Genomic DNA, 27303 nt, shown 5'->3' with positions numbered 1-27303 from the left:
AGAGGGGGAGACAAAGAGAGGGGGAGACAAAGAGAGGGGGAGACAAAGAGAGGGGGAGACAAAGAGAGGGGGGAGACAAAGAGAGGGGGAGACAAAGAGAGGGGGAGACAAAGAGAGGGGGAGACAAAGAGAGGGGGAGACAAAGAGAGGGGGAGACAAAGAGAGGGGGAGACAAAGAGAGGGGGAGACAAAGAGAGGGGGAGACAAAGAGAGGGGGAGACAAAGAGAGGGGGAGACAAAGAGAGGGGGAGACAAAGAGAGGGGGAGACAAAGAGAGGGGGAGACAAAGAGAGGGGGAGACAAAGAGAGGGGGAGACAAAGAGAGGGGGAGACAAAGAGAGGGGGAGACAAAGAGAGGGGGAGACAAAGAGAGGGGGAGACAAAGAGAGGGGGAGACAAAGAGAGGGGGAGACAAAGAGAGGGGGAGACAAAGAGAGGGGGAGACAAAGAGAGGGGGAGACAAAGAGAGGGGGAGACAAAGAGAGGGGGAGACAAAGAGAGGGGGAGACAAAGAGAGGGGGAGACAAAGAGAGGGGGAGACAAAGAGAGGGGGAGACAAAGAGAGGGGGAGACAAAGAGAGGGGGAGACAAAGAGAGGGGGGAGACAAAGAGAGGGGGAGACAAAGAGAGGGGGAGACAAAGAGAGGGGGAGACAAAGAGAGGGGGAGACAAAGAGAGGGGGAGACAAAGAGAGGGGGAGACAAAGAGAGGGGGAGACAAAGAGAGGGGGAGACAAAGAGAGGGGGAGACAAAGAGAGGGGGAGACAAAGAGAGGGGGAGACAAAGAGAGGGGGAGACAAAGAGAGGGGGAGACAAAGAGAGGGGGAGACAAAGAGAGGGGGAGACAAAGAGAGGGGGAGACAAAGAGAGGGGGAGACAAAGAGAGGGGGAGACAAAGAGAGGGGGAGACAAAGAGAGGGGGAGACAAAGAGAGGGGGAGACAAAGAGAGGGGGAGACAAAGAGAGGGGGAGACAAAGAGAGGGGGAGACAAAGAGAGGGGGAGACAAAGAGAGGGGGAGACAAAGAGAGGGGGAGACAAAGAGAGGGGGAGACAAAGAGAGGGGGAGACAAAGAGAGGGGGAGACAAAGAGAGGGGGAGACAAAGAGAGGGGGAGACAAAGAGAGGGGGAGACAAAGAGAGGGGGAGACAAAGAGAGGGGGAGACAAAGAGAGGGGGAGACAAAGAGAGGGGGAGACAAAGAGAGGGGGGAGACAAAGAGAGGGGGAGACAAAGAGAGGGGGAGACAAAGAGAGGGGGAGACAAAGAGAGGGGGAGACAAAGAGAGGGGGAGACAAAGAGAGGGGGAGACAAAGAGAGGGGGAGACAAAGAGAGGGGGAGACAAAGAGAGGGGGAGACAAAGAGAGGAGAGAGGGGAGACAAAGAGAGGGGGAGACAAAGAGAGGGGAGACAAAGAGAGGGGGAGACAAAGAGAGGGGGAGACAAAGAGAGGGGGAGACAAAGAGAGGGGGGAGACAAAGAGAGGGGAGACAAAGAGAGGGGGAGACAAAGAGAGGGGGAGACAAAGAGAGGGGGAGACAAAGAGAGGGGGAGACAAAGAGAGGGGGAGACAAAGAGAGGGGGAGACAAAGAGAGGGGGAGACAAAGAGAGGGGGAGACAAAGAGAGGGGGAGACAAAGAGAGGGGGAGACAAAGAGAGGGGGAGACAAAGAGAGGGGGAGACAAAGAGAGGGGGAGACAAAGAGAGGGGGAGACAAAGAGAGGGGGAGACAAAGAGAGGGGGAGACAAAGAGAGGGGGAGACAAAGAGAGGGGGAGACAAAGAGAGGGGGAGACAAAGAGAGGGGGAGACAAAGAGAGGGGGAGACAAAGAGAGGGGGAGACAAAGAGAGGGGGAGACAAAGAGAGGGGGAGACAAAGAGAGGGGGAGACAAAGAGAGGGGGAGACAAAGAGAGGGGGAGACAAAGAGAGGGGGAGACAAAGAGAGGGGGAGACAAAGAGAGGGGGAGACAAAGAGAGGGGGAGACAAAGAGAGGGGGAGACAAAGAGAGGGGGAGACAAAGAGAGGGGGAGACAAAGAGAGGGGGAGACAAAGAGAGGGGGAGACAAAGAGAGGGGGAGACAAAGAGAGGGGGAGACAAAGAGAGGGGGAGACAAAGAGAGGGGGAGACAAAGAGAGGGGGAGACAAGAGAGGGGGAGACAAAGAGAGGGGGAGACAAAGAGAGGGGGAGACAAAGAGAGGGGGAGACAAAGAGAGGGGGAGACAAAGAGAGGGGGAGACAAAGAGAGGGGGAGACAAAGAGAGGGGGAGACAAAGAGAGGGGGAGACAAAGAGAGGGGGAGACAAAGAGAGGGGGAGACAAAGAGAGGGGGAGACAAAGAGAGGGGGAGACAAAGAGAGGGGGAGACAAAGAGAGGGGGAGACAAAGAGAGGGGGAGACAAAGAGAGGGGGAGACAAAGAGAGGGGGAGACAAAGAGAGGGGGAGACAAAGAGAGGGGGAGACAAAGAGAGGGGGAGACAAAGAGAGGGGGAGACAAAGAGAGGGGGAGACAAAGAGAGGGGGAGACAAAGAGAGGGGGAGACAAAGAGAGGGGGAGACAAAGAGAGGGGGAGACAAAGAGAGGGGGAGACAAAGAGAGGGGGAGACAAAGAGAGGGGGAGACAAAGAGAGGGGGAGACAAAGAGAGGGGGAGACAAAGAGAGGGGGAGACAAAGAGAGGGGGAGACAAAGAGAGGGGGAGACAAAGAGAGGGGAGACAAAGAGAGGGGGAGACAAAGAGAGGGGGAGACAAAGAGAGGGGGAGACAAAGAGAGGGGGAGACAAAGAGAGGGGGAGACAAAGAGAGGGGGAGACAAAGAGAGGGGAGACAAAGAGAGGGGGAGACAAAGAGAGGGGGAGACAAAGAGAGGGGGAGACAAAGAGAGGGGGAGACAAAGAGAGGGGGAGACAAAGAGAGGGGGGAGACAAAGAGAGGGGGAGACAAAGAGAGGGGGAGACAAAGAGAGGGGGAGACAAAGAGAGGGGGAGACAAAGAGAGGGGGAGACAAAGAGAGGGGGAGACAAAGAGAGGGGGAGACAAAGAGAGGGGGAGACAAAGAGAGGGGGAGACAAAGAGAGGGGGAGACAAAGAGAGGGGGAGACAAAGAGAGGGGGAGACAAAGAGAGGGGGAGACAAAGAGAGGGGGAGACAAAGAGAGGGGGAGACAAAGAGAGGGGGAGACAAAGAGAGGGGGAGACAAAGAGAGGGGGAGACAAAGAGAGGGGGAGACAAAGAGAGGGGGAGACAAAGAGAGGGGGAGACAAAGAGAGGGGGAGACAAAGAGAGGGGGAGACAAAGAGAGGGGGAGACAAAGAGAGGGGGAGACAAAGAGAGGGGGAGACAAAGAGAGGGGGAGACAAAGAGAGGGGAGACAAAGAGAGGGGGAGACAAAGAGAGGGGGAGACAAAGAGAGGGGGAGACAAAGAGAGGGGGAGACAAAGAGAGGGGGAGACAAAGAGAGGGGGAGACAAAGAGAGGGGGAGACAAAGAGAGGGGGAGACAAAGAGAGGGGGAGACAAAGAGAGGGGGAGACAAAGAGAGGGGGAGACAAAGAGAGGGGGAGACAAAGAGAGGGGGAGACAAAGAGAGGGGGAGACAAAGAGAGGGGGAGACAAAGAGAGGGGGAGACAAAGAGAGGGGGAGACAAAGAGAGGGGGAGACAAAGAGAGGGGGAGACAAAGAGAGGGGGAGACAAAGAGAGGGGGAGACAAAGAGAGGGGGAGACAAAGAGAGGGGGAGACAAAGAGAGGGGGAGACAAAGAGAGGGGGAGACAAAGAGAGGGGGAGACAAAGAGAGGGGGGAGACAAAGAGAGGGGGAGACAAAGAGAGGGGGAGACAAAGAGAGGGGGAGACAAAGAGAGGGGGAGACAAAGAGAGGGGGAGACAAAGAGAGGGGGAGACAAAGAGAGGGGGAGACAAAGAGAGGGGGAGACAAAGAGAGGGGGAGACAAAGAGAGGGGGAGACAAAGAGAGGGGGAGACAAAGAGAGGGGGAGACAAAGAGAGGGGGAGACAAAGAGAGGGGGAGACAAAGAGAGGGGGAGACAAAGAGAGGGGGAGACAAAGAGAGGGGGAGACAAAGAGAGGGGGAGACAAAGAGAGGGGAGACAAAGAGAGGGGGAGACAAAGAGAGGGGAGACAAAGAGAGGGGGAGACAAAGAGAGGGGGAGACAAAGAGAGGGGGAGACAAAGAGAGGGGGAGACAAAGAGAGGGGGAGACAAAGAGAGGGGGAGACAAAGAGAGGGGGAGACAAAGAGAGGGGGAGACAAAGAGAGGGGGAGACAAAGAGAGGGGGAGACAAAGAGAGGGGGAGACAAAGAGAGGGGGAGACAAAGAGAGGGGGAGACAAAGAGAGGGGGAGACAAAGAGAGGGGGAGACAAAGAGAGGGGGAGACAAAGAGAGGGGGAGACAAAGAGAGGGGGAGACAAAGAGAGGGGGAGACAAAGAGAGGGGGAGACAAAGAGAGGGGGAGACAAAGAGAGGGGGAGACAAAGAGAGGGGGAGACAAAGAGAGGGGGAGACAAAGAGAGGGGGAGACAAAGAGAGGGGGAGACAAAGAGAGGGGGAGACAAAGAGAGGGGGAGACAAAGAGAGGGGGAGACAAAGAGAGGGGGAGACAAAGAGAGGGGGAGACAAAGAGAGGGGGAGACAAAGAGAGGGGGAGACAAAGAGAGGGGGGAGACAAAGAGAGGGGGAGACAAAGAGAGGGGGAGACAAAGAGAGGGGGAGACAAAGAGAGGGGGAGACAAAGAGAGGGGGAGACAAAGAGAGGGGGAGACAAAGAGAGGGGGAGACAAAGAGAGGGGGAGACAAAGAGAGGGGGAGACAAAGAGAGGGGGAGACAAAGAGAGGGGGAGACAAAGAGAGGGGGAGACAAAGAGAGGGGGAGACAAAGAGAGGGGGAGACAAAGAGAGGGGGAGACAAAGAGAGGGGAGACAAAGAGAGGGGGAGACAAAGAGAGGGGGAGACAAAGAGAGGGGGAGACAAAGAGAGGGGGAGACAAAGAGAGGGGGAGACAAAGAGAGGGGGAGACAAAGAGAGGGGGAGACAAAGAGAGGGGGAGACAAAGAGAGGGGGAGACAAAGAGAGGGGAGACAAAGAGAGGGGGGAGACAAAGAGAGGGGGAGACAAAGAGAGGGGGAGACAAAGAGAGGGGAGACAAAGAGAGGGGGAGACAAAGAGAGGGGGAGACAAAGAGAGGGGGAGACAAAGAGAGGGGGAGACAAAGAGAGGGGGAGACAAAGAGAGGGGGAGACAAAGAGAGGGGGAGACAAAGAGAGGGGGAGACAAAGAGAGGGGGAGACAAAGAGAGGGGGAGACAAAGAGAGGGGGAGACAAAGAGAGGGGGAGACAAAGAGAGGGGGAGACAAAGAGAGGGGGAGACAAAGAGAGGGGGAGACAAAGAGAGGGGGAGACAAAGAGAGGGGGAGACAAAGAGAGGGGGAGACAAAGAGAGGGGGAGACAAAGAGAGGGGGAGACAAAGAGAGGGGGAGACAAAGAGAGGGGGAGACAAAGAGAGGGGGAGACAAAGAGAGGGGGAGACAAAGAGAGGGGAGACAAAGAGAGGGGAGACAAAGAGAGGGGGAGACAAAGAGAGGGGGAGACAAAGAGAGGGGGAGACAAAGAGAGGGGGAGACAAAGAGAGGGGGAGACAAAGAGAGGGGGAGACAAAGAGAGGGGGAGACAAAGAGAGGGGGAGACAAAGAGAGGGGGAGACAAAGAGAGGGGGAGACAAAGAGAGGGGGAGACAAAGAGAGGGGGAGACAAAGAGAGGGGAGACAAAGAGAGGGGGAGACAAAGAGAGGGGGAGACAAAGAGAGGGGGAGACAAAGAGAGGGGGAGACAAAGAGAGGGGGAGACAAAGAGAGGGGGAGACAAAGAGAGGGGGAGACAAAGAGAGGGGGAGACAAAGAGAGGGGGAGACAAAGAGAGGGGGAGACAAAGAGAGGGGGAGACAAAGAGAGGGGGAGACAAAGAGAGGGGAGACAAAGAGAGGGGGAGACAAAGAGAGGGGGAGACAAAGAGAGGGGGAGACAAAGAGAGGGGGAGACAAAGAGAGGGGGAGACAAAGAGAGGGGGAGACAAAGAGAGGGGGAGACAAAGAGAGGGGGAGACAAAGAGAGGGGGAGACAAAGAGAGGGGGAGACAAAGAGAGGGGGAGACAAAGAGAGGGGGAGACAAAGAGAGGGGAGACAAAGAGAGGGGAGACAAAGAGAGGGGGAGACAAAGAGAGGGGGAGACAAAGAGAGGGGAGACAAAGAGAGGGGGAGACAAAGAGAGGGGGAGACAAAGAGAGGGGGAGACAAAGAGAGGGGGAGACAAAGAGAGGGGAGACAAAGAGAGGGGGAGAGAAAGAGAGGGGGAGAGAAAGAGAGGGGGAGAGAAAGAGAGGGGGAGAGAAAGAGAGGGGGAGAGAAAGAGAGGGGGAGAGAAAGAGAGGGGAGAGAAAGAGAGGGGGAGAGAAAGAGAGGGGGAGAGAAAGAGAGGGGAGAGAAAGAGAGGGGGAGAGAAAGAGAGGGGGAGAGAAAGAGAGGGGGGAGAGAAAGAGAGGGGGAGAGAAAGAGAGGGGGAGAGAAAGAGAGGGGGAGAGAAAGAGAGGGGGAGAGAAAGAGAGGGGGAGAGAAAGAGAGGGGGAGAGAAAGAGAGGGGGAGAGAAAGAGAGGGGAGAGAAAGAGAGGGGAGAGAAAGAGAGGGGGAGAGAAAGAGAGAGGGGGAGAGAAAGAGAGGGGGAGAGAAAGAGAGAGGGGGAGAGAAAGAGAGAGGGAGAGAGAGAGAGAGAGAGAAGGAGAGAGAGGAGAGAGAAGGAGAGAGAGGAGAGAGAAGGAGAGAGAGGAGAGAGAAGGAGAGAGAGGAGAGAGAAGGAGAGAGAGGAGAGAGAAGGAGAGAGAGGAGAGAGAAGGAGAGAGAGGAGAGAGAAGGAGAGAGAGGAGAGAGAAGGAGAGAGAGGAGAGAGAGGAGAGAGAGAGAGAGAAGAGAGAGAGAGAAGAGATTGGAAGCTGGTGGAAAATTAACCCTTTTTGGTCTGATGTGAGTGAACACTGGCTTGTTCATAGACTGAATGTTTTGTGTTTTGTTCCCAGGAGCGTCATTAATTTAATTCGCATTATGGGAATCTAAAATGATTTGATAAGAAAACCCATTTTGTAGGACAAGGATACTGGACATCTTTGCTGAGTGAGGGGACTCCATGACCTATTCCACATAGTTTAGACTAGCCTCTCATTATGATGTACTAGCCAAAGCAAATGACCATTTGGCCTGGCTGGATCAAGGTTTCCCACTTTGATGTGTATGAACCTTAATTAGTCAAGTGCACTCAGACCTGTCAATGAGTTTCTCTTCCTCTGCAAACTTTTGCCATTTTATTGCTACTTATCTGATTATGGACATGGGGCGTTTTTGTAATTTTAATACCAAATTCTGTATAAAGACAGCTTGTTTGTAGCAACAAGGAGAGTAGCCTGAGAGGGCTCTTAGGGGTAAGAGCTGGCACCACTACTCTGCTAATGGTTTGAGACCCTGAGCTCAAGCCTGGCGTGTAGATATCTATGTTTAGTGTAACACGACGCCATTGGTAAATAAAAGGTAATAATTTAAACTAAACTGTCTGTAAGCGTTTTATATTACAGACTACCATAGAGTACGATCTCCAGGACAAACCAAGAGAAGCTTACAGGTCAAGTCCATCAGGGATTCCCTAAACCATCTCGAATAGGTACTTTAACAGAGTTAACATTTCGGATCCAGCGACCCTTCCTCAGAACTTGATAACTCAATACACATCATGAATAATGTTATTTATTGTTACTCAGTTCAGTAATGGAAATTTCTAATGGCCAAAATAAGGATTTACTCAAATAAAGATAGTATATTGCACAATGTGGCAGAAATCACCCATTGGCATGTCCTTTGTGTCCTTTAACACCTTCATTGGCATTTGACAGTCAGAGCCTCAACCCATCACCAATGTCAATACTGACTCTTGATGTGCTTGTCTAAAGAGTTAAACAGGCAATGTACACAATTTCAGAGCAGCCAGACTGTCCATCATCATATGTAGAATAAAGTCATAGAGCCATAGAGATGTACAGCATGGAAACAGACCCTTTGGTCCAACTCGTCCATGCCGACCAGATATCCCAACCCAATCTAGTCCCACTTGCGAGCACTCAGCCCATATCTCTACAAACTGTCCCTTTTCATATACCCATCCAGATGTCTTTTTAATGTTGCAACTGTATCAGCCTCCACCACTTCCTCTGGCAGCTCATTCCATACACATACCACCCTCTGCATGAAAAGGTTGCCCCTTAAGTCGCTTTTATATCTTTCCCCCCTCACCCTAAACCTATGCCCTCTAGTTCTGAAATCCCCCACCCCAGGGAAAAGACCTGAGTATTTATCCTATCCATGCCCCTCGTCATTTTATAACTTTGAAGGTCACCCCTCAGCCTCCGACGCATCAGGGAAAACAACCCGTCTATTCAGCCTCTCCCTATAGCTCAAATTCTCTAACCCTGGCAACATCCTTGTAAATCTTTTGTGAAACTTGAAAGGGTTCAGAACATCTTTCCGATAGGAAGACCAGAACTGCATGCAATATTCCAACAGTGGCCTAACCAATGTCCAACCAGATTCCTGAAGAAGGGCTTATGCCCGAAACTTCGATTCTCCTGTTCCTTTGATGCTGCCTGACCTGCTGTGCTTTTCCAGCAACACATTTTCAAGCTCTGACCTCCAGCATCTGCAGTCCTCACTTTCTCCTAACCAATGTCCTGTACAGCCGCAATATGACCTCCCAACTCCTGTGCTCAATACTCTGACCAATAAAGGAAAGCATACCAAACACCTTCTTCACTATCCTATTTACCTGCGACTCCACTTTCAAGAAGCTATGAACCTGCACTCCAAGGTCCCTTTGTTCAGCAACACTCCCTAGGACATTAACATTAAGTATAAGTTCTGCTAAGATTTGCTTTCCCAAAATGCAACACCTCGCATTTATCTCAATTAAAAGGCTTTCGTTTTGCCTGATTTTCAGAACTCCAATAACTTGTTGTTTAGAAAGTCCTACCCTAAACTTTGAAACAGAGATTGAATTCAGCAGGATTTATTCTAAGCAAATCTGACATTTAAATTTATTACACATTCTACTTTTCCATTATAAACGCTTCACAGACATGCGTGATCAAAATAAGTCAGTTTTTTTGGGTGTTTATGAAATAAAACACCCAAAATGCCTGCAGATTGCATTTCATTTTTATTCACATCTTTGTTTGCAGTAAAATTTCATTAAGATGAAATCTGTACTGAACCACTAAGGTTTCTGCAAACAATTAACTTTAAGAGTTATTTTTCTTCATAGAATCTCTACAGTGTGGAAGCAGGCTATTTGGCCCACTGAGTCAACACCAACCCTCTGAAGAGCACCCCACCCAGGGGGAGCACTTAGTGAACTTGGATATAGTCCTTACACATTTCTCAAAGGCAGGCTTATGCCTTAAAAGGCAAAAAAAGTGACCTGCTTGGGCTAGAGTCGAAAGACCTGATCACACCCATTGAAAGAGAAAGTGAGGTTGATCAAAGGAGCCCTGGTTCCCACGTCTGTACTGGAGCTTTAGGTCTTTCCTTAAATTGGTGAATAATTACAGAAAGTTCATACATAACCTAGCCTCCATCATGGCACCCTTACACGTGCTATTGAGAAAACAAAAAAGGGCAGCATTAGAAATGGTCTCGTACCCAAGACCTATGCGAAGAAGCAACTATCATCTGAGCTGTTGGCACACTATGATCCCTAGTGAGATTTGGTGTGAGAAAGTTCCACCAATACCTTTACAGACATAAATTTGTAATGGGAACAGACCACAAACTCCTGCTAGGCCAACTCAAAGAAGACAAGCCCATGTCACCCATAGCTCAAGGTTGAATTCAGCATTGGGCTCTCATTCTAAGTGCGTACAATTACCGTCTGGGAGCCCAAGTAGCAAGTGTAGATGCCTTAAGCCGCCTTCAGCTGGTGTATGCACCACTAGAAGAATCTGTTCAGGTTCTTAACTTTCTGGACACCTTTCCAGTCACTGCTGACAACATCAGACTGTGGACGCAAAACGTTCTGGTCCTGGCAAAACTAAAACAGCTGCTGGTGATGGGGGGGAAAGAAGGGGTCATAACAACCAGAATTAAAATATTTCTGACCAGAAATGGCATTTTATTGTAGGGAGCAAGAGGATTCTCTTGAGCAAATGTTACTGTCAAATACTGACCAAACTTCACCAGGGTCATCCAGGTGTGCCCAAACTGACTATGTTGGCGAGAGGTTATGTCTGGTGGCCAGGATTGGAAGTGCACACAGCCATATTGGTAGGGCAGTTCCCAGAGTGCCAATTTGGACAAAAATTACCATCAGCAGGTCCACAAATTCATCGGAATTAGTGGGTAAACTCTGAACTCAGTTACATGTCAATTATGCCAGCCTATTCATGGGCTCAACGTTCTTAGTCATTGTGACGCCCACGCAAAGCAGTGGGGCATTTACAGAGTTTATTCATTAAACATGGAGACAATGATAGAAAAGCAGCGAGCATCTTTTGCAATACACAGACTCCCAAAACTGTTGGACACAGACAATGGGTCATCACTCGCCAGAGAATTTCAAGTATTTCCTAAAGTCAAATGGTATTCAGCATACAGCTCCACTTGAGTCAGTTAATAAATTATACATTTATAATTTATCGTCCAATAGTCTGGCAAAAACACTAGTCCAAACTTGAAGGTAGGGTCAATGAAACAGCCTACAGCTTCACTCAATACCAAACTGGCCTAGATCCTAATTGACTATCAGACCACCCCTCATGTACCCACAGGGATAGTTCCAGAGTTGCAAATGGGTAGGACACTCCGCACCAGCTTTAATCTGATCTCCCAAGACCTAGCAGAGAGGTTAAAATGGCATCATGAATGCTGATGTTGGACACAAGGCTCTAAGCAATAGAGAGAGTTTACTTCAAGGGATAAAGTTTGGTGCCAAAACCATGGGAATGGCCCTACATGGCTAAGAGGCTTGGTCAACATAGGTCAGGTCCCGTGACATAAAATTCAGTTCATTGAGGCTTATCTGAACAAAGACGTAGACAACATGAAAGCTGCAAATTTGAAAGCTGGGCAGCAGCAAAACGTATCCAGCCCCCCAGAACCTGTGGGCTCTCCCCATTCATCTAGCATTGAGGAAACTTTACAATCTCAGACAAACACCATAGATGGCGCAGCCTCAACACCTTTACCACTGAACAGGCTGAATTTCTTCTGCAACACTCCAGACGCAAAAGGTGAACTATGGTAAGCTGTCAGTATCCGAGGCAGGGCAGATGAACCAGACCTGGTACAAATTTGCCCCCTAAAAGAACAGGCCAACATACTCTAACTTAGAGGGGGAGGGATATAGTGACTGTAAGAAGGTAAGTCAGTTGGACCTCAGAATATTCCCTGACTGGGGCTGTTAACCTGTCCAATCAAGGAAACCTGGCTCTCAGATTGTAAACAGGAGTGTCAGAACTCTGTTCACTCAGAGGTGGTTCTGAGGGAGCCAGCCTATTGTCAAGTTCTACGTACGTGTAAATAAAGAGTGACTTGATGACAGAGTACTGGCCTCTGTGGAGTTATTTCATACCAAAGTTTACATTTTCAGCTTGAAATCAGCTAGGGGGTGAGGCAATGAGCAGTGACGTTAAACAGGTTGATAGGAATGCAGTGTTAATTTGGGATATCTGCTAGTTTCATGGTTGCATTATGCATCAAAATAATGCACATGGTTCACTCAATTTAAGTATGAGTCAGTTAATAAATTATACATTTATAAAGATCAAACATAGAAGTTAACTACAACTACAAGGAAAGATGGATTCATCTGATATTTTAACAATTCCTTTGAGGATCCTTTCCCAAGGTAATTAATTTGTTAACCAAAAACATCATTTACTGCAACAGTTAAACATTTACAACTAGCAGATAACTGTCAAATGTACATAGAACCAAGATGTTCAAAAGAAACTAGTTCTTGTTTGTAATATCCCAATCCTGGAGTATGCAAACGGTGACAGTGTTAACCACTCTGACTTCTGCTGAATAAACATTTACTCAAATCACCTAGGGTGAGGATGCAATCCCCACGGGAGAAATGTCAGATGACACTCACTTTAGGCCAGTGACACTTGAACCTATGGAGTCAGGTATATACAGCCGAAAGAGCAAAGCTGCATTATACAATGCTTTCGGCAGCGCAAGATCATAACCAGTTAGAATTATCAATATGAACACTGGTAACACAAACAATAGTACCAGCTAAACTCTGCACAGGAATATCCCACAAGCAGTAATGAGACAAACTGTTCATATTAAGTGTGTTGTGATGGTAGTATTTTATGTACAAACATTTGCCAGATTTCTTCCAAAATTCCTTTGCTTATCTGCATACAGCGTTCTGGAATATTTCATAACCAAGTGGGCTCTTTAAGAGGGTAAAATTGGTTCATGGTAAAACAGTGAAGACTAAACTGGACCTTAAATCCATGACCTTTTAGGGGCAAGGCTGCTTGAAGAAAGAATCAACTGCCTATTTCTAAAAATATATACTTTTTCATTTGACTTCCTATCAACTTTTGCCATTTTAAATTCTACCTTCAGAGCCAAATTGCAAAACACTCATGGAGCATCACCCTGTAATTGCACTGTTCTAGTGGGCGGCACAGTGGTTAGCACTGTTGCCTGACAGTGCCAGAGACCCGGGTTCAATTCCCGCCTCAGGCGACTGACTGTGTGGAGTTTGCACATTCTCCCCGTGTCTGCGTGGGTTTCCTCCGGGTGCTCCGGTTTCCTCCCACAATCCAAAAAATGTGCAGATTAGGCAAATTGGCCATGCTAAATTGCCCATAGTGTTAGGTGAAGGGGTAAATGTAGGGGTATGGGTGGGTTACGCTTCGGCGGGTCGGTGTGGACTTATTGGGCCGAAGGGCCTGTTTCCACACTAAGTAATCTAATCTAAAAATGTTGCCACCAGCAAAACCATGCAACTATATTCCAACAAGTAAACAGAGGCAACCTCCATTTTAAAAATTCACTTAGAGAAAGAATGCTATGAAATGAAAATGAATTATGTCCCAGAGCAATTATCTACTCCCGATAGTTTTGACTGCGTGCATACACCAGAAGACATTGACTGGTATTTCATATACATGTTCATGCAACTGTTAATGTCACCAAAGTAGCTGAAAACAGCAATATGTAGTCACTTCTATGGATCAACACATGTAAAGTTTACAAAGCACAATACTTGCAACATTCTACTTACAAGGGCTGACGTCTCTGTATCTGTTTCGAGCCCGGTTTTCTGGATATTTAGCTACTTTGTATGGGAAATCTTGAGAATCATTCCGAATTTCCTGGCAGGAAAGAAAAACCTTCATTTAACATTTATTGACAAAAATTAAGGTACATTACATATGCTTTTTTCCATCCTGCATTTCTAAACAGCTGTCAACCAATTACAAAACCTTCACAATTTCAGTCAAACAAAGATAAGCTGGTTTAATTTGATAGTGCAAATCAGGATGACACAGACGGTCATCGAATTTGTATGAAACAGTGCTTTCAAATTTCACTCAAATGATTGACCAAACTAGAATTTTAAAGATTATTCCCTCTTATTCTAGAATACTATGCCAGAGAGTTTTTCCGTGCAAGATGCTGGTATAAGCACTTTGCAAGCCTCCAAACTCTGCCACCTCGAAGGCCAGGAGCACAGACACGTGGATAAACAACAAAATCCCCTCCCAGTTACACATCATTCTGACTTCAAAATACAGTAGCCTCCCACACAAGGAATATGTTCCCAGCCTGAAAGTGTGGATACAAGCGAACCCATTCATTAACTGGGAAAGTCACCTCCCCCGGGATCCCCTTGGTTCTGGAATATTCCATGTAATATGTTCGGGCCGAGGTAAACCATGGGTAACTGAAACAGACTCCGCGAATGCAGCGGTAGACCTGTATAGCTCATTCCTTTTGTCACAGAATCCTAGAATCTATTTCTTAACAACACTGAATGTACTTATACCACAATGAACTGCTGCAGTTCAGGAAAGTAGTACATCTCCACTTTCTCAATTGCAATGATGGATGGACAAGAAAAAAATTTGACACTTTTAAATACTTCAATCATATCACCTCTCAAACCTCAAAACACAAACCAAGTTTACAGAAATTATTCTCAACTTAAAATTTCACACCCTTGAATCATGCTTGTAAATCTGCACAGTTTCCCTTTCCAAAGCCAGTACATTTTTCCTGAAGTTAGTACAAATTAATTCTGGATAGGATGCGACCAAGATATGATTTAGGTTCTGTAAAACTGAAGAATCTCGTCCGATCCGTTCAAAGTAAAGGGTAGTCCATTAAACTTCTTGTCTTTTTTAAAAATCTCTCCTGGTTGCACCTTTCTGCAGAGATGACAGGAATTCAGTCTCCAGACTTTGGTGACAGGTCGGAGACGATCATCTGCTGCAGTTTAAATGACTGGACAGGCCAATTCTAGAAGGCAAAGCATACCACACTGGCTTTTGGTCAGCACTGCAGCGTGATCTTTAGTAACATCACCTTGAATGTTTAACCAACATGCATACAACCTTTTATGCAAGACACAAAATTATTTTCTAGTTCAGAGATATTATTACATCATCTGCAGATGAAGATTATGTAATATTGCCCTGATTAATTCCACTGCAGATTCATGGCTCTTTCAAAAATATCTGCTGTGCCTTTTTTTATGATAAGGCTTAGCTTACATCAAAAATAATCACAAGAGACATAAGCTTTAATAAAGTGGCTCATTATTTTGCACTGAATTGTCATTTTTGAAAAATCATTGTAATGTGTTGTTGCCCCAAGTAAAACCCTTATGTTGCGCCCTTACTTCACGCCTCACTACTGAAATGAATCTATGTACCATTTCAGCCAATCTGTTCCGCACACTGTAGAGCAACTTTGATTGAATACAATGACATTAATTGAGTCAGCAACTAATGCATTTATCACTGGCCTAAAGATTCTATGACTGGTAAAATTTCTACATTCTGATCATTGTCACTTCCAGTGTCCAAATTCTGTGTGCTATACTTCACTTAGAGATTGCCGTTCCACCTTAGGCAGTTCATGACAAGGATATTTTGATTCACACCTGAATCACTGACTATTCCCCAGGCATTCCTGTGGTTCATTCACCTCCTGTTGTCCAACCCCTATCATCTGTTGTGGCATCCCGATTTCTAAAAAGTACTTTCATCCTGCATTTGGGGGTGGTGCCAGAGGTTTACAGAATTCCAAATGTTATGCCCTTGCTCACAAAGTGTTGTAGACATCAAGCCAGCAATTACAGACCAGTCAGTTCGAATTCGCTTGTGGAAAAGTGTGTGGGAACAATTATTCGGCGTAGAATTCATAAGTTTGAAAGAGTCAGCATGGATATGTTAAGGGTAAATCATGTTTATCAAAGTATTTTGAAGAGCTAATGGAAAAGGTTGATGAGGGAAAAGACTTAGCTGTGGTGTATATAGACTTCCAAAATGGATTTGATAATGATCGAAGACAAAAGATTTGTAAGCAAAGTCATAAGCATAATGAAAAGGGTCAGTATCAACATGGATACAAAATTGAGTTACAATACACAGTGCAATGGTGAATGGGTATGTTTTAGGTTGCTGGAGGAAGGTTTGGAATGGAAGTCTCTTGGGGTCAGTATTGGGATCTTCATTTTTCTTGATATATACAAATGACAAAGATCTTGGCACATGAGGGACAATTTACAAGTTTGCGGATAACATTAAACTTGGAATATTGTAATTTGTGAGGAGGTCAGTGCAGACCTTCAAAAGGGCATTCGCATGTTGGTGTATTTGGAAAATAGATTGCAGATGAAGTTCAGTGTGGAAAAGCGAAAGGTTATGCACTTTGAAGAAGAACATGGACAAATGTTATGCAATACTATTCTAAAGGGTTTGCAAGAGCTGAGCAGCCTGAAAGTACATGTACATAACTCATTAAAGGTGGTATGAGAGGCTGTTAATAAAGAATACAGTGTCCTATGCTTTACTTATAGTAGTAAAGAATAGAAAAGCAGTTATGATGATCTTAGACATTGGTTAAACCTCAGCTGGAGTACTGGGTACAGTTTTGGGTGCCACACTATAAGAAGCATGTGACTGCACTGGAAAGTAGAGGAGGGGTTGACAAGAACAGTTCTAGGATTGAGGCACTTCATTATGAGGAAAGATGGAACAGAGTCAAAATCTTGAGGAGTTTGGAAACAATGAATAGGGAGAATGGCTTGAAAACCAGAGGGCACAATTTTGAAGTGTTTTGACACAAGTATCCAGCAAGTACCACTTAGCCTAACACTTAATTTAAGCAATTAATACTCTCAAAATACTTCTGTGGGGGCGATCACCTACCCACAATTGGTGTACTACTTATATCAATCATCAACTGGAATTTCCCACTTGTAATGACTGATGAGTTTTCTGCGCCCTGACCTCATCATAGGCTATATATTTAATATCTCGAAGAATTGAATTTGAAGGATTATGGAAGAAATAATATATGCCAAATTTTGTAAATATACCTGGAATGATTTCTTTAAAAGAGGCCACTGAAATTTCACTATGTTAACAGTGTACTTTTCATATCTTTTCAGGGAACCAAAGGGGGCAAGCTGACAGAACTTCAAAAGAACTTAAAAACAAGTTAAGGGGATGAACCTAGTTCATTTAAAACAGGTCAGGTGCTAATGGAGAATATAGTGGGACTACACAGCATGGTGAACATTTAATTGTTAAAAAAGGTCGCCTAAAAATCACATGACTGGTGATGATTACGTTTTGCTGAAACTGCTGCTGGGGTTGTTTTTTTCTTAACTTGGACAGTGCTTATCTTATCTATGTTATTTTGAGCAAAGAGCGTGGTGCTGGAAAAGCGTAGACTGTCAGGTAGCAGCCGAAGAGCAGGCGAATTGACTGTTTCGGGGATAAGCCCTTCATCAGGAATGTTTTCGGGAGGGGGGGGGGGGGGGGGGTGGAGGAGAGAGAGAGTTGGGGTGAAGATAGCTGGGAAAGTGATAGGTGGAAGAAGGTGGGGCTGAAAGTGATAGGTCAGAGAGGAGGGTGGAACAGCTAAGTAAGGAAGACGAACAGGTTCAAGAGGAAGTGCCAATTTGGAAGACTGTGACAGTGATAAGGTGGGAGGGAGGGGAAATGGGGACACTGGTGAAATCCATATTGATCCTGTGTGGCTGGAGGGTCCCAAGGGGGAAGATGAGGCATTCTTCCTAGAGACTTCGGGTGGTTAGGGTTTGGCAGAATAGGAGCGGAAGTTAAAGTGTTCAACCACAGGCGGTGGGGTTGGTTAGTGCGGGTGTTCCAGAGATGTTCTCTGAAACAATCCGTAAGTTGTGTCCTGTCTCCCTGATGTCGAGGGGACCACATCAGTTGCAATGGATGCAGTAGCAGACATGTGGAAGAACGGATAAATTTCTGTTGGATATGGAATGATTCTTTGGGGCTTTGGACGGAGGTGGGGTGGGGTGCAGGTTTTGCTCTTCTTGCGATGGCTGGGGAAGGTGCCGGGAGAGAGGTTGTCTGTCTGTGTTGGACCTGACAAGGGAGTCACAGAGGGAATGGTCTCTGTGAAATGCAGGTGGGGTGGGGTGGGGGAGGGAAATATATATCTGGTGGTGGGGTCTGTTTGTAGCTGGCAGAAATGGCAGATGATGCGGTGTATCCGAAGGTTGATGAGGTGGAAGGAGAGGACCAGGGGTCCTGTTCTTGATCAACCTATCAGTTTCCCAGCTACCTTTCCTCTCCAGCCCCACCTCCCTCCCTCGCAGCCCCCTTGGCCCACAAGCCTCATGCCTGATAAAGGGCTTATGCCCGAAATATCAATTCTCCTGCTCCGCAGATGCTGCCTGACTTGCTGTGCTTTTCCAGCACCACACTCTTCCACTCTGATCTCCAGCATCTGCAGTCCTCACTTTCTCCTATTTTGAAGGGAGCCTGCTAAAAATAAGCTAAAGTTGGAAAAGAACCTCAGAACAAACGGAGTTGGAGGAAGCCTAAGAACAAGCTGCCAGTGGATCTCTGCTATTTATGAAAAGAAAACACTCTGCCTATGTTCAGAGTGGAACCTGACTCTTCAGATACTGAAGCAGTCCATGCCCAAATGCAGATAAACCTGGCCAATATCCAAGTTTGAGGTGGCAAGTAACTTTCACACCACACAAATACTATCTCCAGAGAGAATTTACCCATCATCCCTTGACATTCAATGTGCATTATCACCACCGAATACCACGCTTTCAAAATCTTGGAAGTTACCAAAAACTGAGATGGAGCAACCATATGAAAAGTGTGTCTACAAAAACAGGTCAGAGGTTAGGAATCCTCACCTCATTCCTCAAAACCCTGCCCACTATCTGAAGTAAAAACAAAATACTGGAGAAACTCTGCAGATCTGGCAATATCTGTGGAGATAGAAAACATTCACATTCAGTCCAGAAGATTCTAAAGTAGAGTCATACTGGACATTTAAAGTTAACTGCTTTCCTTCTTCACAGAGGACCCCAGCAGGAGTTACAGCAAGATACAGTTATCACCAGTCACGTGATTTATAAGAACCTGTTAAAAAAAAAGTCCACAATGCTCTGCAGTTTCAATATATGCTCCATTCGCAATTAATCTGTTTTAAATGTTGAGTTTCTCAAGCATGATGTTTTTACTTCAGATCTCCAGCATCTGCAGTATTTTGCTTTTATTAGCCTGTCCACCATCTGCAAGGCACAAGTTTGGAGTGCGATAGAATTCTCCCCACTTGCGTGGATAAGATCACACAGAATACAGGGATTTGGATACAGAACTGTCTCAAAGAAAGAAGACAGATGGTGGTGAAGGGTCACTTTTCAGATTGCAGGCCTGTGATGAGTGGTGTACGACAAGCATCAGTGCTGGATCCACTACTTTTCATCATTTATATAAATGATTTGAATGTGAACCTGGAGGTATGGCTAATAAATATGCAGATGACTCCAAAACTGAAGGTGTAGTGAACAGCGAAGAAGGTTACCTCACAGAACGACGCGATCTTGATCAGATGGACTGATGGGCCAAGGAGTGGCAGATTGAGTTTAATTTAGGTATATGTGAGGTGCCGCACTTGGCAAGGGCAAATCAGGGCAGGACTTGTACACTTAATGGTAACGTCTTGGGGAGTATTGCTGAACAAAGACACCTTGGAGTGTAGGATCATAATTCCTTGAAAATGGAGTCTCAGGTAGATAGTATAGTGAAGGTGATATTTCATACGCTTTCCTTTATTGGTCAGAGCATGGAGTACAGGAGTCAGGAGGTCATGCTGCAGCTGTACGGACATAGTTAGTGTGCAATTCCGGTCTCCCTACAACAGGAAGGATGTTACGAGACTGGAAAGGGTTCAGAAAAGATTTAAGGATGTTGACAAGGTTGGAGGTTTGAGATAGAGGGAGAGGCTGAATAGGCAGAGGCTATTTTCCCTGGAGTGTCACAGGCAGAGGGGTGACCTTTTATAGGTTTATAAAATCACAAGGGGAATGGATAGGATGAACAGACAAATCTTTTCTCCAGGGTGGGGACTAGAAGGCATAGGCTTATGGTGAGAGGGGAAAGATTTAAAAGGGTCCTGAGGGGCAACTTATTCACAAACAGGGTGGTGCAATGAGGACATGAGCGGCTAGAGGGAGTGGAGGAGACTAGTACAATTACAACATTTAAAAGGCACCTGGATGGGTACATGAATAGGAAGGGTTCAGAGGGATATGGACCAAGTGCTGGCAACCGGTTGGCATGAATGACTTGGACTGAAGAGTCTGCTTCCATGCTGTACATCTCTAGGATTCCAAGTTCAGCTCCTACAACAATCAAGAAGCTTAATACCATTCAGGACAACGCAACTCACTTGATTGGCACCGCATCCACAAACAATCATACCATCCATCACAAGCACCAACCACCTGACAGGGTTTGCCCAAGATAGTTTTTTTTTTAAAAAAATCAATCTTTCAAATTAAGTCTTTTTCACCCCCGCAGAATATGGGTGTTACTGGGTGGGCCAGCATTTATTCCTTTTCCCTAGTTGCCCTTGAGAAGTTGGTTTCAAGTTGCCTTGAAGCGCTGCTGTCCATTCACACTCCATCTGCTTTGTCAATCCTCTTTAGCATTTTGTATATCTCAACTATATCTCCTCTCATTCTTCTAAAATCTAACAAATATCGGCCTAAACAGCTCAATCTCTCCTATTAAGACAGGCTTCTCAACGGCAATGGTCATGAGTTTGGAAGGTGCTGAGAAACCTAGGTGAATTTCTACAGTGCATCTTGTAGATAGTACACACTGCTGATACTGTGCAGTAACAAAGGCTGAAAATGTGGATGTGATGTTTTGTCCTGGATGATGATATCAAATGTGTTGTGTATTGTTGGAGCTGTACATGTCCAGGAATTTGGGGAGTATTCCAATACACTCACTTGTAGATGGTAGACGTTTTAGGGAGTCAGGTTGTGAGTACTTTGCTGCAAAATCTGTAGTCTCCAATCCTACAAGCTGCTCCTGTAGCCAAACTAGTAATATAGTGAGTTCACCTCAGCTTCTGAGCCCCAGGATGTTGATAATAGGGGAATGGCAATGGCAACACCATTCAATCACGAGGATGGTTAATGTGTTTCTTATTGAAAATGGCTAATGCCTATGTCTTGTGAACTGGGCCAATGGGCTAAGTGGCAGGTGGAGTTTAATTCAGATAAATGCGAGGTGCTCCACTTTAGGAAAACAAATCTTAGCAGGACTGATACACTGAATGGTAAGGTCCTAGAGAGTGCTGCTAAACAAAGAGACCTTGGAGTGCAGGTTCATAGCTCCTTGAAAGTGGAGTCACAGGTAGATAGTATACTGAAGGCATTTGGTATGCTTTCCTTTATTGGTCAGAGTATTGAGTACAGGTGTTGGGAGGTCATGTTGCGGCTGTACAGGACATTGGTTAGGCCACTGTTGGAATACTGCATGCAATTCTGGTCTCCTTCCTATCGGAAAGATGTTGTGAAACTTGAAAGGGTTCAGAAAAGATTTACAAGGATGTTGCCAGGGTTGGAGGATTGGAGCTATAGCTAGAAGCTGAACAGGCTGGGGCTGTTTTCCCTGTCGCGTCAGAGGCTGAGGGGTGACCTTATAGAGGTTTATAAAATTATGAGGGGCATGGATAGGGTAAATAGGCAAAGTCTTTTCCCAGTGGTCAGGGAGTCCAGAACTAGAGGGCATAGGTTTAGGGTGAGAGGGGAAAGATATAAAAGAGACCTAAGAAGCAACTTTTTCATGCAGAGGGTGGTGCATGTATGGAATGAGCTGCCAGAGGATGTGGTGGAGGCTGGTACAATTGCAACATTTAAGAGGCATTTGGATGGGTATATGAATAGGAAGGCTTTGGAGGGATATGGGCCGGGTGCTGGCAGGTGGGACTAGATTGGGTTGGTACGTCTGGTCGGCATGGACGGGTTGGACCGAAGGGTCTATTTCCATGCTGTACATCTCTATAACTCTATGTCACAAAAGGATAGTTTAAAGTGTATCTACTTTAATGCAAGGAGTGTCAGAAATCAGAATGATGAACTTCGAGCATGGATCAATACTTGGGACTACAATGTTGTGGCCATAACGGAGACATGGGTTTCACAGGGGCAGGAATGGTTGCTAGATGTTCCAGGGCTTAGAACATTTAAAAAGAACAGGGAGGGTGGAAAAAGAGGATGGGGCGTAGCACTGCTAATCAGAGATTGCATCACAGCTACAGAAATGAAGATTGTTGAAGAAGGTTTGTCTACTGAGTCAGTATGGGTGGAAGTTAGGAACAGTAAGGGAACAGACACCTCATTGGGGGATTTCTACAGACTCCCTAATAGCAGTAGGGAGACCGAAGAACTCATAGGCCGCAGATTTTGGTAAAATGCAGATGTAGCAGGGTTGTTGTTCTGGGTGACTTCAACATTCCCAATATTGACTGGAACCTCCTTAATGGAGATGGTTTGGATGGAGCCGTTTATGTCAGGTGTGTTCAGGAGGGTTTCTTTACTCAGTATGTGGACAGGTCGAACGAGGGGAGGGGCCATTTCGGATTTGGTGCTCAGCAGTGAGACAGGACAGGTGCCAGATCTCGCTGTGGGAGAACACTTTGGTGACAGTGACCACACCTGCCTCACATTTACCATAGCTTTGGAGAGGGAAAGGAGCAGTTACCAAGGGAAGATATTTAATTAGGGATGATGCTATCAGACAGGAGTTGGGAAGTACAGACTGGGAGCAATTGTTCCACAGAAAGGGTACAACAGACATGAGGAGACTATTTAAGGAGCAGTTGTTGCGAGTGATGCACAAATTTGTTCCTCTGAGACAGGCAAGGGGTAAGATTAAGGAGCCTTGGATGACAAGAACAGAGGAGCTTCTCATCAAAAGGAAGATGGTAGCTTACAGAAGGTGGAGGTGGCAAGGATCTAGCACAGCTTTACAGATTTACGAGAAAGGAGCTCAGATGTGGACTAAGAAAAGCCAGGAGGAGGAATGAAAATGGCTTGGCAGGAAGGATTAGGGAGAACCCAAAGGCATTTTACTCATTCGTGAGGAATAAGAGAACGATCAGGGAGAAGGTAGGGCCGATCAGGACAGCGGAGGGAACTTGTGCATGGAGTCTGAGCAGATAGGGGAAGCTCTAAATGAGTTTTTTGCTTCGGTTTTCACTAATGAAAGGGACCCTGATGTGAATGAGAATGGAGGTTGCTAAGCGAGAAATGAGGTTGCTAAGCTGCTGGCGAAAATCTTTGCTTCCTCACTCACCACGGGAGTTTTACTGGAGGATTGGAGGGAGACGAATGTTGTTCCTCTTTTCAAGAAGGGGAATAGGGAAATCCCTGGCAATTACAGATCAGTCAGTCTTATGTCTGTGGTCAGCAAGGTTTTCGAAAGAATTCTGAGGGATAGGATTTATGACTATTTGGCAAAGCACAGTGTGATTACAGGCTGTCAGAATGGCTTTGAGAGGGGCAGGTCATGCCTCACAAAAATCTTATTGAGTTCTTTGTGGAGGTGACGAGACAGGTCGCAGGTCGAGCAGTGGATGTGGACTTCAGCAAGGCATTTGATAAGGTTCCCCATGGTAGGCTCATTCATAAAGTCAGGAGGTACGGGATACAGGGAGATTTGGCTATCTGGATTCAGAATTGGTTGGCTGACAGAAGGCAGAGTGTGGTTGTAGATGGAAAGTATTCTGCCTGGAGGTCAGTGGTGAGTGGTGCCCTGCAGGACTCTGTTCTTGGGTCTCTGCTCTTTGTCATTTTTATAAATGACTTGAACGAGGAGGTTGAGGGGTGGGTTAGTAAATTTGCAGATGACACAAAGGTTGGAGGTGCCGTTGATAGTATCGAGGGCTATTGCAGTCTGCAGCGCGACATACACAGGATACAGAGCTGAGCTGAGAAACAGCAGATGGAGTTCAACCTGGTTAAATGCGAAGTGATGAGCTTGGAAAGTCAAACTCAAATGCTGAATATATACGATTAAAGACAGAACTCTTGGCAGTGTGGAGGAACAGAGGGATCTGGGTGTTCAAGTGCATGGATCCCTCAAAGTTGCCACCCAAATGGAAAGTGTTGTTAAGAAAGCATATGGTGTTTTGGTTTTCATTAACAGGAGGATTGGGTTTAAGAGCCACGAGGTTTTGCTGCAGCTCTACAAGACCCTGGTGGGACCACACTATGAATATTGATTGAGTCCAGTTCTGGTCGCCCTATTATAGGAAAAATACAGAAGTTTTGGAGAGGGTGCAAAGAAGGTGTACCAGGATGGTGCCTGGACTGGAGGGCTTGTCTTACAAAGAGAGGTTGACTAAGCTTGGACTTTTCTCTCTGGAGAGAAGGAGAAAGAGAGGTGACCTGATAGAGGTATACAAGGTAACGAGAGGCATGGATAAAGTCAATAGCCAGAGACTTTTCGCGAAGGGCCATTGTTTTTTGAGATATTAGGAGGAAGGTATAGAGGAGACGTCAGAGGTCGGTTCTTTACGCAGAGAGTTGTGAATGCATGGAATGCATTGCCAGTGGTGGTGGTGGAAGCCGAGTCATGAGGGACATTTAAGGTGACTGTTAGACATGCACATGGACAGAAGTGAGTTGAGGGGAGCACACGTTAGGTTACTTTAATTTTGGATTAGAAATAATCCTCGGCACAACATGTGGGTTGAAGGGTCTGTTCAGTGCTGTACTTTTCTATGTTCTATGTCAGCCTAAACTTGAATATTCTATTTGGACATGAATTGCTTCCATATTGTGAAGTTGTGAATGGTGTTCAAAAATATGCAATTAGCAAACATCCTTACTCTGACCCTATCATCCAGTCACATGAATACTTACCTTCAACAGCAAGTCAGAGTCTGGGAATCATTTTGACTCCCCAAAACCTGTGCATATCAAAAGGCACAAGTTGGGGTGTGATGGTCTACTCTCTACTAGCCTAGATGAAAGTGGTTACGATAACATAACCAACTCTTTAAAAAAAAAAATCACTGTATCAGCACCCTATTCACTAATTCAAACATTTAATACCTCCAATGTCAGTGTTTCATATGTACAAAATAAAACCTGAAAGAACTGCAGATGCTATAAATCACAAAAAAAATATAAAAATTGCTGGGAAAGCTCAGCAGATGGCTCGAGGATTCTAGCATTTGCAAGTTTTTATCTCTAGACAAACTCAGCAGGTCTGGCAACATGCGTGGAGAGAAAGCAGGGTCGGTGTGGACTTGTTGGGCCGAAGGGCCTGTTTCCACACTGTAATGTAATCTAATCTAATCAACTTAAAAAAAAGCAGAGTTGACGTTTCGGTTCAAGTGACCCTGCCTCATGTACAAGACCCACTGCAGCAACTTGTCATGGCTCCTTTGACAGCACCTTTCACACCTCTGACCTCTACCAACTTGCTGAACAAGGATAGATGATAGAAGGGAACACTAACAACATTCAAGCCACACAACATCCTGAATTGGAACTATTCTATTGTCTCTTTACTGTGGGTAGATGAAAATGCTAGAACTCACTTCCTAACACCACAATGATATACCAGTACCAGATGAATTACATGGTTCAATAGGAGGACACACAGGGATGGACAACTGGTCTTCCCAGTGGCCTACACATTGCAAAGGACACAGAGGCATCTATGTCTTGCATTTGGGACTTTTGCACTCAAGTCCTAGGGAGCCCTCAAACAACAACTCAATGGGTGCATTTTGTCAAGTCCTATTTGCTCAGCATTATGAAATATCCACTTAAATGTATGACATTTCTCATCAACTAACCTTGTCATAATCCACTTTCCCAGCCAAATTTTGGCAATTCTTTCTCCATACCTCTATAATTACCCTTGTTTAAAATTGACCATATTGGTTTCAAGCCAAAGTTACTCACCTGCAAACTGAATTTCAAATTCTACCATATTGCGATCACTATCCCTTAACTATAGAATTCATTAATTCTCCCTCATACATTTTGAGCTGTTTCCTGATTGTATCAGGGATTGTTTCTGCTCCAAGAACCATTCTACAAATCTGTCTTACATGTCACCCAGACCTACCCATTTGTCTAGTCAATAAGCTGATTAAAATCACCCAGAACAGTTGTGGTGCTCATCATTCTTTCCTGATTTATACTTTGTCCTATACTGAGACATCTCTTCTGGGACTACAGGTGAACTCCCACCTGTGACTTCTTTTATTTGCTATCTCTTACTTCTAGCCAAACCGATTCCATTTCACAACCTATGTCATGCTTCACTACCACACTAATATCTTCCTTACCAGCTTTTTCCTTTGCCTGTTGTTTTTCTAAAACATTAAACACCCTTGAATACTGAGCATCCAGTTCAGGTCACCCTGCAACCATGTCTCAGTAATACACAACAAGCCATAATCTGATTAAGCAATCAAATAATTAGAGATTAACAAATGAACAGCAGTAGTTCAGGAAAGCAGCTCACCACCACCTTCTCAATGACAACAAGGGATGGGCAATAAATGCCTGCCAGCAATACCCAAGTCCCACGAGAGTCTTTTAAAAATTAAGCCCCTATTCTCATTACTACAAAATTGATATTGCACATTGCAGCATAAAGTACAAGGAATTAGTCGATTTACACTTATTTTTGGGGCATTTCAACAATATGGCTCAGTTGATAACACTACGTCAAAGTTCTGGATTCAAGACTCACACAAAGCTCGAGCATAAAAATGAACTAAGTTGATGTTCCAATGTAGTACTGAGGGAGTGCTGTATTGTTAGAGATGTTGTCTTTCAGACATAGGAAACCCAGACCCAATCAGTTTTTGAGTAACTGCAAGAGACCCGAAAGCACTATTTGAAATAGCAGACATTACTTCCAGCCCCTGGCTATTATCTGTCCCTCAATCACATAAATACAGATTATCTAATTATCACATTGCTGCTGCATTTTTTTTTAATGGGAGCTTGCTGTGTACGCATTGTTGCTTACAATAAAACAGTGACTGCACTTCAAAACTACCTCACTGGCTGTTTGGCACAGAGGTATCCAGTCGTTATGAAAAGCACGGTATAAATGTATTTCTTTCTTATTGTGGAATGCAGAGGATGACATGGAAGTATTAGTTTCAGTGGTTCTTTTCTGAGACCTGCTAAAACCTGCAAAACACTACAGAGTTTGGTACTACTGCAAAGGGTTCAGAAAGATTTTACCTGACCTTGTTATGTCGATAAAGCTTGCGAGCTACCTTATTTTCTTGTTTAATCATTTGGTCTTTTTATTGAACTTCATGTATTTTGATGCGGATGTGTGCTCCAGCCCAGAAATAGCATTATCCCAGTCAGAACTCTGTTTGACAGAGGGTTGCATGACAAATTGGGAGGCATAATACTGTTCTTCCTGTCTTTTAAGACTTAGGAGCAGAAGGCCATTCAGCCCATGTTTCACCATTCAATGAAATCATCGCTAATTTAACAATAAAATCATCATAATTGAACAATCATCAACTTCGCTTTCCTGCCTTTTTGCCATGGCCCACTTATTTTTAAAAAATCTGTCTTTCACAACCCTGAATACATTTAACAACCTATCCTTAACAGTCTTCTGCAGTAAAGAATTCTACAGATTCACA

General features: G+C 45.8%; 1 protein-coding gene across 4 annotated transcripts in view; it reads right to left on the bottom strand.

Moving 5' to 3' along the window:
* LOC122548846 (tyrosine-protein phosphatase non-receptor type 2-like) overlaps nucleotides 1-27303 on the bottom strand; it is a 94376-nt gene that overhangs the window by 64603 nt on the left and 2470 nt on the right. For all 4 annotated transcript variants that reach the window (XM_087986712.1, XM_043687695.2, XM_087986710.1 and 1 more), the window contains exon 2: nucleotides 13355-13445. In XM_087986712.1, coding sequence (XP_087842838.1) covers nucleotides 13355-13445 — 91 coding nt within the window. The remainder of the gene's footprint in view (nucleotides 1-13354; nucleotides 13446-27303) is intronic.

Source organism: Chiloscyllium plagiosum, unplaced genomic scaffold, assembly GCF_037043375.1.
Source record: "Chiloscyllium plagiosum isolate Xiang-an unplaced genomic scaffold, Cpla_swu_hap1 HiC_scaffold_4, whole genome shotgun sequence".
Lineage (NCBI taxonomy): Eukaryota > Metazoa > Chordata > Chondrichthyes > Orectolobiformes > Hemiscylliidae > Chiloscyllium > Chiloscyllium plagiosum.
This window is presented reverse-complemented; position numbering and strand designations above follow the sequence as displayed.